Source organism: Augochlora pura, chromosome 10 (assembly GCF_028453695.1).
Source record: "Augochlora pura isolate Apur16 chromosome 10, APUR_v2.2.1, whole genome shotgun sequence".
Taxonomy (NCBI): domain Eukaryota; kingdom Metazoa; phylum Arthropoda; class Insecta; order Hymenoptera; family Halictidae; genus Augochlora; species Augochlora pura.
The window spans coordinates 30,114,680-30,128,630 of record NC_135781.1 but is presented as its reverse complement, the minus strand read 5'-3'; the positions used below and the strand labels follow the sequence as shown (position 1 = coordinate 30,128,630).

At 41.5% G+C, this 13,951-nt stretch overlaps 2 protein-coding genes across 3 annotated transcripts; one reads left to right on the top strand and one right to left on the bottom strand.

The window, feature by feature from the left end:
• Positions 1–1,777: 1,777 nt before the first annotated feature.
• LOC144476118 (haloacid dehalogenase-like hydrolase domain-containing 5) lies at positions 1,778–6,730 on the top strand. The gene is made up of 3 exons (XM_078192723.1): positions 1,778–2,011; positions 2,672–3,489; positions 3,566–6,730. Exons 1-3 carry the CDS (start codon positions 1,955–1,957, stop codon positions 3,876–3,878), a joined length of 1,188 nt encoding a protein of 395 aa, XP_078048849.1. The 5' UTR covers positions 1,778–1,954; the 3' UTR covers positions 3,879–6,730.
• Positions 6,731–6,827: 97 nt separating this feature from the next.
• LOC144476117 (uncharacterized) lies at positions 6,828–12,057 on the bottom strand. 2 transcript variants are annotated; one of them, XM_078192721.1, is made up of 3 exons: positions 11,864–12,057; positions 9,873–10,957; positions 6,828–9,578 (listed from the first exon to the last, which is right to left on the bottom strand). In XM_078192721.1, the coding sequence occupies exons 2-3, from the start codon at positions 10,951–10,953 to the stop codon at positions 8,998–9,000; spliced, it is 1,662 nt and encodes a 553-aa protein (XP_078048847.1). In that variant the 5' UTR covers positions 10,954–10,957; positions 11,864–12,057; the 3' UTR covers positions 6,828–8,997. The 2 variants fall into 2 exon arrangements, with proteins under 2 accessions (XP_078048847.1, XP_078048848.1); XM_078192722.1 differs by lacking the exon at positions 11,864–12,057 and having other exon boundaries at positions 9,873–11,006.
• Positions 12,058–13,951: the final 1,894 nt, after the last annotated feature.

Here is a 13,951-nt window from a genome sequence, read left to right as displayed (position 1 = left end):
CAAGGGACATATCCAATTGCTTTTTCTTCTTCATTTAAATTATTCGTTATTTCGTCACCTATTTAAACAGTATATTCATTTCTCTCTTATAATCTCCGATCTTCGACGATTCAATTTTCCTAAACATCAAAATAAAATACAATAAATAATGAAGAAAACTATGTTCATTTCAAATATTAAATTTTTTGCGTCTTTATCATGGCATGGAACTTGCGCGAAAGTGGGCGAATTTTAACTTTTATTGAAACGGTTTAAATACAGCCGCAATCGTAAAACAATACTTTCAATCGATGAAAAATACAAAAGATTTCTTATCGGCTATAAAATCAATAAATACATTATATCTATTTTTTCTATTAATTTCACACTGATTGAAGAAGTCCGTCAAACTTCCCGGAGTCGGCGATGAACTATGTTCAAATATAGAAGGCGCCTAATTGGTGGAAAGAGACTGAGAGTTCTTAGACAATGCGCATGACTGTTAGGAAAAATCGACTGACGCTAATTTGGGTAACAGTCTGCGCATTTTGTCACCATCCCACATTGGCGCTGTACGAACTCCAAACTGAAATTGTATTTTACTTGCACATCTTCAGGCCGCAGCTCGATTTGTTAGCGATGGTTAATATAGAAATTTTCTTTGCTCTGATTGGTTAGTAATTTACTCGTGAGACAGTGCTGCCCTTACGGTAAAAAAAAGAGAGAAAACAGCGAGTAAACAAAAGAGCATGAAATCAGCACTACCGAAATTTGATTTTTAAAGAAGCCTCACATAATAAAATGTTACCACATAGAATTCCAGAAAACGTATTCGCTATTTTCGCGTCTATTTACTATTTAAAAAATCCATTTTACCCCAACACTACGGCGCAGCCATTAGCTCTATGTAATTATCGATTACGACTTAGTTATAAAACGATCGAAGTTTCTTTCGATCTACAACTCATTGCAAATCGAAAATTGCATCGATTAACCGAGCTTTTGTAAATACGCAGGATACAACAGATTTCATTTATTTGAAAGTTGAAGCTCCTTTACAAATAGAAATTCACGACGCGTGCTTCAGATGGCGCGCCAACCGAACGAATGCGCGGGAAAGAATGAAGTAGTAGGCATAGCAAAGTAAGTCAGCTAGATTTCCTATTCATGTATACAGCACACATAGAATTTGATGGCTATTGTTCTTAAATTATTTTCTTGGATATTGTTCTTGATTGTTGATGGCTATTGTTGTAAAATGTTCCCAGCCTTGGAAACAAGAAAAGTGTATAAGAGTAGGAGCCATTTCTGTAATATTTTCTAGCGATTGTATTGATGTTGTAATTCTTTATTATATCGATTATTGTAATTCATGGATATTCCAAGGTAATCATTACTGATATTTACAAGAGCGGATTACGAACTTGTGATTTGTCTATTGTACATATATGTATTTCATGTTTCACTACTGAAAAAGAACTATCTTATTCAAACAGTGACATGCTTATGTAAATTTTATTAAATTGTCAACACATGTATTTAAAACGGTACTTGTATTTACGTTTTAACGAAGTATCTAATAATACTTTCGCTATTAGCATATTTCAAATTTCATTTTTGTTTTTCAATTTTTTAGAAAATATTTAAATTTTCTTCTTAATGACATATATTCATCTTTAAAAACTTTAATCGTTTTCAATCGTACAACCCCTTCCTACTGATAAATTCCAAAAACAGCGTCATGTACCTATGTACCAAACATGTGACAGCGCAACGTCAGTCGTATCGTTTACTGTGCACTGTGTCCTCTTACGGCACGTGGGAAAAATAACTATCATATGCAATTTCTGTAGGTCACTATAACCTCAAAACGTCGCATTATGCATAATCAATCTGCGAGAAGTAGCTTTTGAGCAGAGACAATAGTATTAAGATATCGTAATCGGGTCTTTGTTCGTTTTTTATTACTGGCGAAATGGCAATTATGAAGATACTGCTACGACCAGACATCGCGAGGTTTACAGTTGTCAGAGTGAGTCATATTTCGTGTGCCATCATTGTTATGTTTGATTCTGGCTTCTGCACTTTAAGGTGGATCCGTCATGCATGCCTTCTTTTGTTTATGACTTGAATCTGTTGTTGACATATTTACAAGGATTTGCTACGAAAACATCAAAAAATCGAACGAGATCAAGAGTAATAATGTTCGTATTATGTATGATCTATAAAACACAATTCGTCGTTTGATAGAGGCCTTAGGAAGTCTTTATTCATCTTCTTTAGGAGCCTGTTCGGAATGTAGTCGATTAAAAATTCAAGTTTACTGTCGATGCCATGACAACGTAATATCTAAATTAAATTCAGTTTTAAATTATGCGAGTATATGCCACGGACTATTTTGTTTTTACAACATTGAAAAACAAGTGATGCAAAGTTTCTGTCTCATTACAATAGGTACTGGTATAAAAATATACTGCATAGTATCCGAGTCAAGTATATTTTTATATCCTGTCTCAAGGTCTGTGAGACATTTTTAATGACTTGCTCCAAAAATATGAAGTAGCTGCATAACTCCAAAGAATATCAGTCTACTTTAACAAGTAGATGTGCTATTTAGTAACAACTTTGTCATAGTTCATAAAAGAACAAATTTTGCAAAATTTTGCTAACATCCTCTTCTTCTTATTTCCAGCATTTAAGTTTAAAACCAAAGTTTGGTTTATTGTTCGATATAGACGGTGTGATAGTACGTGGTAAAAACGTATTACCGCCTGTACCAGAGGCCTTCAAACGACTCCAAGGAAAAGATGGAAAGTTTTGTGTACCAACTGTATTCGTCACCAACAGTGGAAATGCCTTACGTAGCCAAAAGGCAGCAGATCTATCCAAATGGATAGGGTTTGAAGTAAAAGAGTCACAAGTGGTGATGGCACATTCACCATTAAGATTATTCCAACAGTATCACAATAAACGTGTCTTAATATCTGGTCAAGGTCCAATTAGAGAAATAGCCCAAGAGTTGGGTTTTCATAATACCATAACTATTGAAGAATTAGTAAAAAATTTCCCATCCCTGGACTATGTGAACATGAAAAAGAGAAATCCACTATGTGGTCCTGTAGATCCAAACTTTACTGCCATTGAGGGTATTGTGTTGTTCAGCGAACCAATTTCTTGGGAAACTCCATTACAATTGATGGTGGACTTGTTGTTGACTAATGGCATGCCTACTTCCATGCCGGATAAAATTCCTTATCCTAACATTCCAGTTTTGGCATGTAACATGGATCTGTTGTGGGTATCTGAAGCATTGATTCCCAGATACGGGCACGGCGCCTTCCTGTTATGTCTGGAATCGCTTTACAAGAAAATCACAGGGAAAGACATGATCTATTCTGCTCTAGTCGGGAAGCCTTCCCAAGTTACTTACTATCACGCAAATCATATGCTCCGGGAGCATGCTGAGAGTATTGGAATAAGTCATAATGTTGACACGATATACGCTATCGGGTAAATCATCTATTTGAAAACAACTAACTAAAATGAATGTTCCACCTGACACTAAACTGTATATATTCTTTTTCAGTGACAACATCAACACTGACATTTTTGGTGCAAATTTGTATGATAAGTATCTGTCCCGTTACGGAATGAAGGATGCTCTCGCACCTCAGAAACTTCAGAAGCTACTTGGTAGGGATGTAGAGCTGCCCAGCGCGAAAGCTTGTATCAGTATTTTAGTTGAAACCGGAGTTCACCGACGAGATTCTAGCTATGTAGCGGATCACTGTCCTAGGGATTTCTTACCAGTTGACGACAGCTTATGTAAACCCGCATTCGTAGTAAAAGACGTTGGCGAAGCTATCAATCTCGCATTCAAAGAGGAGAAATTTGACTGAAGATTGTGTACATAGGACGTAATTTAGCCTTGGAGTGTTCAGATCCTCACATCGGTTAAGAAACAAAGAAACAATGTAGATTGACTTCGCTAACGTAAGTATTATACACACTTTTGTTTAGCAGTGTTCTGAAGCCATATAGCAAGATTGATAGGAGGATAGGAGGCAGCGACAGATAGCTACGATATACATATTTTTCTTTTTTCCTTTACGGATCGTTTTTCGACATTTCTTCCTTTTATTGAAGAATGTTATCATTGTAATCGTACGGCTAGCACACCAGATGAAACTAAAGAATGGTCTTAGATGTATCGCGGATCTTTATGTATATTTATCTCTATGATTTACGTTCAAGAGTATTATATTTGAATGTATGTTCAAATAGTTATGTATATACCAGTAGGCGCTCGATAAGTAGCTGCTGTACAAATATCCGTTTAAACATCCCTTATTTACCACATATTTCGAATGGATAATTTTGTGAATAAATTTAAAAGTATGTAGCTGCGTCCCGAAATCCTTTAATACAGCTGCTGATTGAGCGTCCGCTACATGTATAGGCAATTCTTAGTTGAACTTTTACCATGTTATAGATTAATCGTTGCGTTCATCGATTTTGACATCCCGTTTTCATCCATGCCGATTTATAATTTGATCACGCTATCGACGACGATGATCACGTTAAATGCCAGTTACTGTTTACTTGTTTTTATTGTTCGGTAAACTGTAATCGCAGATGAGGGCTGAATGATCCATGATTCCATCAGTGTTCAACTATCTGCGCGTGATCCATGATCCATCGTTTTGAGCGTTCTTCGCCAAATACCGCGTTGTACATTAAATCTGATCTAGTCCTACAAGACAGTTTCCACCGTCTGCCAGCGATCACGAAACACGTGTCGGCGTGGACGATGTAAAACCGCGAACGGTCAGCCACAAAATCTTTCTTTGTCAACGGAACAGTGGAGGAAGTAGTGGAACACAATTATCTGGACGCACACACGAAACTATATATTGTACAAGACATTGAAAACGCACACAGCCTATCCGGCTGCCGACAGATAGAGAAGCGATCCAGATGTCCGTTGAGACGAAGACTGACCGCCGCACAGCAAAATCAAATCGTCAACCGCTTGCAGAACTAGTCCGTGATTTGCGTTAACTTTAACGAGTCAGGGAGAAACGAGGGAATCATGGCTGACTCTCTTTGAGGTTGCCGAGTTCGAACTGTGTCCTTCAGTTTATTTCAAAAGATCAATATCAGGACTTGAACAACTAGTCCTGCTTAAGCTGTACTTATGTATATCTGTCGCACCACTGTCAATTAAAGAAAAAGACACGGAGCAGTAGAGTCTGAGGTAGGAACAGTTTTGCCGGAATCGAACAAATTAGTTTGTTCTTGCTCTAACTTCACTGATTAGCGATGACGGAACACATCTTTAGAAGCAGCACAGTTTTCACTCGGTACCTATGGATCGAATCAATCTTGGAGAAATCGTTGGTCCTCGATAATAGGGATGCGGTACTGTGAATCTAGTAACTCCACGAATAGCGAAGGACAATTATAAGATTAGTTACTTATACATGTAGAGTATTGCTAGTTTAAAGCAATACGAATGTTATATATATTATGTACATGGTGAGCCACTTAAACGTTTAAATGTCTCTCTTGTAAACTATAGTTCCGTGTAAGAGATTTTCAGAGCGAATTTAGGCATCCTCGAGAAAACTCTATCTTGTAACAACGCGGCGATATTTCCATTCAATCCAATTAATTTTTATTCTTACTTCTTCAGATCTAATCTCCTCCAAGATCCAACTTTGTCCTTCCTTCCGTACAACCCTAATTGACCCTGAACGATGGTAGCCACGTGTTCTCCTCCAAGTGGCTGATCCTGTGTAGGTACGTGTATCGCGAAATGATTTCGTAGGAGTCTTGTCCGTAAGGTACCTGTGACTTTTCTGGAGCAAATTAGAATCTATTTTAGTAAACTGTGTCGTTTGTTCATTTGATTCTTAGCACCTCCACCTCCTCTATGGAAGCCACAGGCTACGCCAAGGACTCTTTCCTGATCTTTTCATTGTTTACCAAAAAGATCCTTGGAAAGCAACTGGCTGAGGAAAGCCAGAATTATTAAATGACACGCACATATCAGCGGAGAAGACACACGCGAAGAGACTCGAAACCATTCTGTTAATCGTTCGTAACGAATCTGTATAGTCTAGTCTAGTCTAGCTAAGCGACGCACAAATCATTGCTGGACCTTTGCAGCACGCGAGGATCATAAACAGGCAAAATTCGATTATTGCTGGCGAAAAGATACACGATATGTCAGTACTGGAAGCATTGAACCGGTAAGAGCGACCAATTTGAAATGCTTTCGCGTAATTGCTTTAGCTCCATGATTTTATGTCACTTTGAAGTGTTCCGTGCTTCTAGTGTCGTAGAACAATGGTCCTCGCGTTTTCGTAAAGCTTCGTGTTAAGGAAAAAGAAATAGAAATCGTTTAAACGTTTGATTAGTAAGCTGACACTGATTTAAATTGCATTCAGTTTCTTCTTTCAAATAGTCAGCAAATCGAGTCCCTTCGAAATGTCCCTTACAAAAAGAGTTAATTGCTTTGCGCGAAGTGTTTCGAATTTTGTCGAGAATGATGACCGAAAGGAAATCCATTCGAACGAGCAATCATTTCTTTTGAACTTAATGACGAGGTGAATAGTTACAGAAAACGCCGAGTAGTAATGTGCGACATGCTTGTTTTCTCGACATCCCGCTCTCTAGCAATCGCAGCAATAAGTTGTATTTGTAGAAACTAGAAGCAACGAAATACACGACATATATTTTTCGTTAATTTGTTATTCGATTTTCAGTGCCTCTTCTGGTGCAGCTTGGGTTTATCGCATGCTAAAGTTCAGTAAAACGAATGCATTTATTGGAAAAACGTATAAGTCGCCGTCAAGAAGAACATAAGTTCACTCTAACTTATGAAGTGTATTGCAAGCAATATTTCGAGTAATTGGTTCTTCTGTAGAGCCAGTGCCCCGAATATCATGCTGACCTTAGACATTTGAACGACCCCCAAGGGGCTGAGTTGAAACTAATAATTGCCGCTTGTTACGGCGAAGCATAGACTGCGTCTGGGTCCCATGGCGCGCGAATGAAGCCGTCAATCGTTCGATCGGATAATTCAATTATAATCTGTTCGTCGGGGTTCGCGAGCGAATGAATTCATATTTCCATTCGGACTATGGATATTTTCCACATCTTTCGCTTGATTGAATCTGTCGAAGTCACCTTGCGACTCCTGGGAAATTCCGAGTTTCTAGCTCTGATTTACTTCAACTTGACTCGTTCTGTTCATTACAATCAGATCCTTTTAAATCGAGGCTAAAAAGAACACTGTTTCAGACGCGGATGGAAGGAGAATCTCGCGAACTTCCGATGTGGCGTCTAAAGTGCAAGTCGTCTCAAGGAACCGGTTCTTTCTCGAAGAAACGCTCCCGCAATTTTCCCGTAGCTTAAAAGAATCCAGGAAGGGTCACAAATAAAAGCAACGATAGATCAGTCGACGTCTTCATTGGATAGAGAGTAGAATAGAACAATTTTAATGACCAAAAAAAATCTTGCCCTGGATTTTCGAATTTTTGATTGGTCATCTAGGTTGAAAACTCTGAGAGTTGGTCGCATGTTAACCGTCACGCTTGATTCACGATAGGCTCATTAATGGTCAGGTTATCGTAATTGACCTTATCGCCGCAGCACTAATCAACATCGTGTTCTTGAATGTTGCGTCACCGCACCAGGATCATTCGGAACATTCCCAGTTTCCGTATTCCCCCGGTTGACTACCCTATCCATGTCTATAATTCAGCCCCTTAAATTAAACTTACATAAAGAATTGTAACGAAAGCCTTTCGACCGATATCGGGCGTAAGAGATGACATAGAAGATAAGCAAGAAAATTAAGTCATCTGGACCAGTTTCTCAAGCAGGTCGCGTAATTATTAACTAAACCAATGTCGGGAATTACTGATAGTGCACGCCTAAACCGGTTATCCATTTCTGTGTCACGATTCACGATGCACATGGGTTACGAACGGTGCAGTGAATCGCGGATGTCATTTCTAATTTGGAATTCAGGGTTCGTCGCGCAAAACGCGTGAATCTGGGTCGCCGTCCGCTGTCTGGGTGAATCATATTTTTCCTGACGAACTATTCAAAAAGTTGAGGAGATCTCAAAAGAAAACTGGAATTATTAAAAACTCTCATTCATGCCACTCATTTTTTAGGTGAAAAATTCCAAATAAATATATTGCCATTGTTGGTCCTATCCGTCAATTAACCTGGCAGAAAAGTGAAAAAAGTACCATGAATGAACAAGGAAACGCCAATACAGCCGAGAATTGAAAGGAATTGAAGCCAGTGTTCAGCAGGATTGGCGCGACGGCACGTGGACGTGAACAGGGTCAGGGATAATTGACCCACGAACGTTCGCTTCTCACGTAGAAACGTTTCACTGTCGCCTTCTCCCATGAATGATCTAACGATACATTTGTCGCATACACGCGATACACCCGTCTAATGAAAAAGCACCACAGTTTCTCCGGAGTTTCGCGAGTACACGACACTGTTATTATTTTACACGCGGTATATACAAAACACCTAACCGGGAGCAAATCGTGCCGGTCGAGAGAGACGGGGCAATGGTCTTGCTCTATTTGTGTACAGTACCCTCAGAGACAATCTCCACCCACGCGTGCTCGACAGACTCTTCAGGCCTGTCTCAAACTTCTCTCGACCGTTTCGAACGCTCCAATCGCTTGTACTCCTAGAAAGAGTCCTTTGTTTGATAAATTAGTGAAACTGTAGGGTCGCCTTGCAAGCCACCGCGTTTCAAGTCGTCCAATTTCCACAATGTTCAATCATAGCAGCATTTCCGCTTCTTCTACTCCGAGTCGGGAGTACATTGACAATAACCTCCGATAAGATTTTCTTGGATTCTAAAGCATCTGTACTTCTTGAATATTACGGAGAAGTGTCCACTATCAAGACAGCGACGATTGCTCGAAATGGACGACTGTAACTGCGAGAACTTTCAGAATGAAAATGTCTTATGTTTCAGCAGCCTTCGTAGCTGGTATCTCTCCTTTTTCTCTTCCTTTCGTAGCACTCGACAGCTGCCCTTAGCTGGTCCAGATACTCTTGGATTGTCTCCTCATTGGAAAACTCCCTAGAGTCCGACCTGGAAGAGAAGGACCTCTTTTGGACTAACGCCGTGAGCATTAGCGTGACCACCGGAAGAGTCATGCCTAGCAGGAACGTCGGCGTCATGATATTCTTCAAGCCGTGCTTCTTGAAGCCTCTGTACAGTTCGGCCCAAATTCCACCGCCGTCGTCTTCATAATGACCCAGTTTTCCGTAGAGATGGGGCTTGATCTTGCCAGTCTTGGCGATGTAATTGTAATAGTAAGGATCGTAGGATTGAGCGTAAAGCTGGGAATAGTAGACGTCTTTGGCAGGTGGAGGATGATTCGCTTCGGGAAACCAGTTACTAGCATCTTCGTAAGGTACTGGGGGATTATTGAGAACTGGGGGACTATTAAGAACTGGGGGACTATTGAGAACTGGGGGACCATGGTTGTAGCCTGGAGGTTTCGTATAGATCACCTCCACTGGCGGAGACTTCGTCTTGAAAGGACCTGTAGAAAAAATGAAGTAATTCTTAATAAAATCGCTGGTTGTCCTGGAACCGCTGAAATCGAAGATGTCAAGGAACTTTATATGGTCTTTCTCATTAGAGCACGATATCCCACGAATCGCACCAGTAGTTCCAGGACAAATAAATCGTACTAGATCCGTGTGGAGATCATTATATCATGCTTATATAACGCTTTCACACGATCGTTAGCGCCAGCAGGAGATTCACTGAATCATGTTGCAAAACACGATTCACTACTGTCTATGGAAGATGCGACTTTCGACTGGAATCTCACCTGGGACAGCAGGTGCATTGTAGAATCCCGGCCCCCCTCTGGACTGCACATACGGTAACGGTCTCCCACGAATTCTTCTCATACGCTGATGCCATCCGGGCGGATAGAAAATATCGTTCCTGGCTTGTATCCCCTGCGCGTAAGGTGCCTGCAGAGTCTGCTGCGGCAAGCCTGTAGCAATCGCGGCCGGCGGAACAGGTGCACGCGGATCTTGTGGGTTTGCAGGCACATTGTAGAGCTGTTCGTTGAAAGGTTGCCTCTGATTAATGGGGAAAGCGTACATCGGTTGCCGTTGTTGCATAAGCTGTGCCGTCAGGTGTTGATTCACAGGGGAAGTCAGCCCCGTAGCCGGTTGATTAACTTGAGCCGCAATCGGTGGCGTCTGTCGCACTAATTGCGCTTGATTAGACAACGGTACCGTCTGTTGGTCTAATTGATCTTTTGCGACACTCGCAGAGCCTGTCTGGCTCTGCAGGTAGCTGTCCAGAGACAGTCGAGACTCTTCTGGCGTCTTTGAGTTCAGAAACGAATTCAGAGCAACCTCTGCATGGTTTGTGACTTCATTTCCTCGATTGTAGGCGCTTGCGGATAGCTGACGAGATGTCTGCACCACATCAGGCTGCACCGTGATAAGATGCTGAGGACTCGATGGTTGTCCCAGCTCAGGAACGTTCACGGAATAATCCACCGGGCTTATGGTGATGCTTCCACGATTGTAGACACTAGGAGATAGTTGACGGGGGGTGTGCACCACCTCGGGTTGATCCGTGATGAGATGATATTGAGGACTTGGTGAATGTCTCAGATCAGGTTCGTTCGAGTATGCGTTGACTGAAGACTTTGCTTCCAGGTTTTTCGAGATGTTTATAGCGTCCTCCATGATTGGATACAGCTTCTGAGAACGCAGCTCTGGCAGCGATGTCACGTTCGCTGTGGTTTCCTGTTGCCTCGCAGTTCTTTCCGAGAATCGCGACTCTTCGGCGGTGTACTCCGTGTTCTCGGTCAACGGGTTACCTTCGAAGTTCAGCTGACCGTTCGTCAACCCCATCGCCAACACCAGCAGGATTATCCTCGAGCTCATGTTGCTGGAAACAATGGCAAACTCGCGGTCACACCTAAGACACTTTTATTTGCATACAATTTATGAGGCTTTCGCGAAAGTTCGCACGGTTTCAAGCTGTTGAGAAATTGATATCTATAATTGAATTTTTCAGAATTAATAACCTGGTACACGGAAACAAGCCGACAAGAAAGGTTTAGAAAGTCCAGCAAATCCGATGTTTGCATTTTCGTGCAGGATGGAGGCCGAGTTTCGCTTAGAACAGACTGGACGTGCGCTGCCGTTACGTTAATTGTAATTTTGCAGATGATTCCCATAATTAGAACAACTCTCGAACAACCAATGCCGACTGCGCCTCGACGCATTTCTCGCACCGTTCCACTTACGACGCTACTGGTCCCGGATGGGAAACGAAAGCCTTTGTGCAGAAACGGTCGCTGAACAATGTTTACCGAATCATTAGCATAGAGGCGCGACAAGCTGTTTGGCTAGACTCTTGGTAAAAGCTCTCGAGTCGTCCGACTTTGCTAATCAAGGACAAGATCCAAATTGTCCCGGTCGACCGGAACACTTCTCACTACATGTCTTTTCTTTTAAAATATGAATCATCTATAAAATCTGAGCACGCTGGAGTCAAGGCTAATTGATTTTCCACGCAGAGATTAGAGCAGCCAACACGAGCCAGATGCTGGATTGATATAACAAAGTCTCGAATACAATATACACGATTTTAACTAACTATATTAGTTTATTATCGAGTACACATTAAACAATGCAATTTATTGCAAACTAGCACGAATCGTTACATTAATCAAATAGGATGCAACTTTTTCTGGGCACTATCCATCGGAATTGGATGCTACTTGCTTCAAACATTACAGTCTGTCATCATTCTGTAATTAGTAACGACGAGATTTACGTCGACAGTTACCTGTTCAACAATTTTATTGCATAGACAGGTTCTTAGTCCATGAATGATTACCGCGTGTACCGATCTGCGATTTTGATTGACGACGGAAGGATAATGTATCCACAGGAATGTAGTGTACCGTGCACGACAGAGCCAAATGAATAACTGCTCGTAAAACGCAACGCTCGCGTGCCAGTCGGCGCGGCGTGCTCATGAATCGGGAGGCGTCGCTCTAAGAGCCAGCGTAACACTTTCTTCGGTCAAGGTGAACGCAGTTACACTAACACGGAAACGCCATCAATCGTTCCCCGATAGAAAAAAAGGCAGGCTCGCCCGGTGCATTCGGGTCGTTTCATCCAGGATATGGAGAATTCCGAGATTGTGCCATTGTTACGACCGCGCTCTGAATCTTTCACGCGAGATTATAAATAAATCATGGCATTTGAATAATCGAGCATTTGCGTTTCCGGCCACAGAGATGAAGGAAAATTATGAATCGAGACATTAAAGAAGGTTCGTCTCCGTAGATTTTGTTACTCATACACGACGGTTCAATTTGGAATTGTAATGTGCAAGATTTCGAATAGAATCCGTATACGATTTTGAGATTTCGAAGGACGTTGCTTGCGTGTTGTAAAAAATGATAAAGCAGAAGGAATACACGCGGCAAATATCGTAGCTTAAAGTAACACCGGGTTAACAAACGAACAGAAGAAAGTAAGGAGAAACGAGGGAAAATGTTCACAAGATTGTTAGCCGTAATAGCAATTCGATTAGACGTCTATTCACATAGAGCATTCATAGCGCTCGAAAGTCACCTATGATCCTCCGGGAGTGCATGATTCGATGAATCATCGAAGAGAAAAGTATCGAAGCCATTAAAACGCTGGAAAAAGTCGTCCGGAGAGAGTGGCCCTGCTTAAAAGTCGGCCCACGTGCGCGATACTGTTCCAGCATGAGTTCACGGTCGTTCCGAACATTCTTTTTGGTTTTGACCGCTGAAAGCGATATGTAAATTCGGTAGGAAATAAACAGGACCACCAACGTCATCGAATTTGCCAATTTCGAATTCTCGTCGCATCTCGAAATCCTCAAATTCGACAGTATTGTTCTAAATCGACGGAAGCTGTACACGAGAAGAAAGAAAAGCGTAACCCTTTAAAAGCAAAAGGAACAACTTTCTCGATCCGATGGAGCATCTTCCAGCATTAATGAGCGAAGATCGTCGATAATCATTCACGTTCCAAATACGAAAATTTCACCATTTCGTGTAAAACGCTTGACAAATAGTTGCTCGAGCAACGCAGTCGGTCGCAGAACTTTCTAAAACCCGTTAATCCATTAAGAATTCAACGATTGGCCGAAATTCGACGGACATTTATGTTTCCGGCCCCGAGTTGTGGAATTGTTCGCGAATCTCGCAATTCAAATGTCTCAAGGAAACCGCGGTCAGATTGAATCGTGGCTCCTCATGTTTCAGCGATAGATCGCGAACGATCGGAATCGTTCATAGGAACACGCTGAAACAAGAGAAGAATATGAACGCAGCAATTACTAAAACGACAGCACCGTGGCGGCATGCAATTAGCGAATAAATCCTGAAGAAAAACGACATCAGAGCAGGGCAGCATTTTAATTGCCGCTTCCTACTTAACTCGATTGAATCTTCTTGAACCGGGCCACAGTGTTAAGTGTAACAACGATTCATCGACAGCCTGATTAATAGTTGGAAATATTCAAATAACAAACGTTGTTATTGTTGCAAAAGTGACATTTTGATAATATCAATTTGTTTTGAAACAATTCATTCGATTGAATCGCTATTGAAAAATGAGTATAAGAAGGAATCGTATTGACGCTTTACTTACGTCCAGGTTTCTTCGTCCAGGTAGACCGAGCACCGATGTCCAGCACGTGTTTTAATTACGAATTAATGACCGCGAATTGATGATAAACTACACGGAAGAGAGAACCGACCATCGGTCCGACTGGAACCAGGAATACTGAAGATCCACGGATGATGGGAAAGGCAGTCGCTCCGAGTGCTCCCTACCTTCTCCAGGATCGTAAAGCCGGTTCCACGCGGCAATGGTTACCTGGACGAGGACC

What these genes read in the sequence shown, in the direction of transcription:
- LOC144476118 (XM_078192723.1), top strand. Translation starts at nt 1,955, where the DNA reads ATGGCAATTATGAAGATACTGCTACGACCAGACATCGCGAGGTTTACA. An exon ending in CGAGGTTTACAGTTGTCAGA is followed by an intron (nt 2,012 to 2,671) that starts GTGAGTCATATT and finishes TCTTATTTCCAG; the next exon opens with CATTTAAGTTTAAAACCAAA. An exon ending in GACACGATATACGCTATCGG is followed by an intron (nt 3,490 to 3,565) that starts GTAAATCATCTA and finishes ATTCTTTTTCAG; the next exon opens with TGACAACATCAACACTGACA.
- LOC144476117 (XM_078192721.1), bottom strand. Translation starts at nt 10,953, where the DNA reads ATGAGCTCGAGGATAATCCTGCTGGTGTTGGCGATGGGGTTGACGAAC. An exon ending in CAATGCACCTGCTGTCCCAG is followed by an intron (nt 9,579 to 9,872) that starts GTGAGATTCCAG and finishes TTTTTTCTACAG; the next exon opens with GTCCTTTCAAGACGAAGTCT.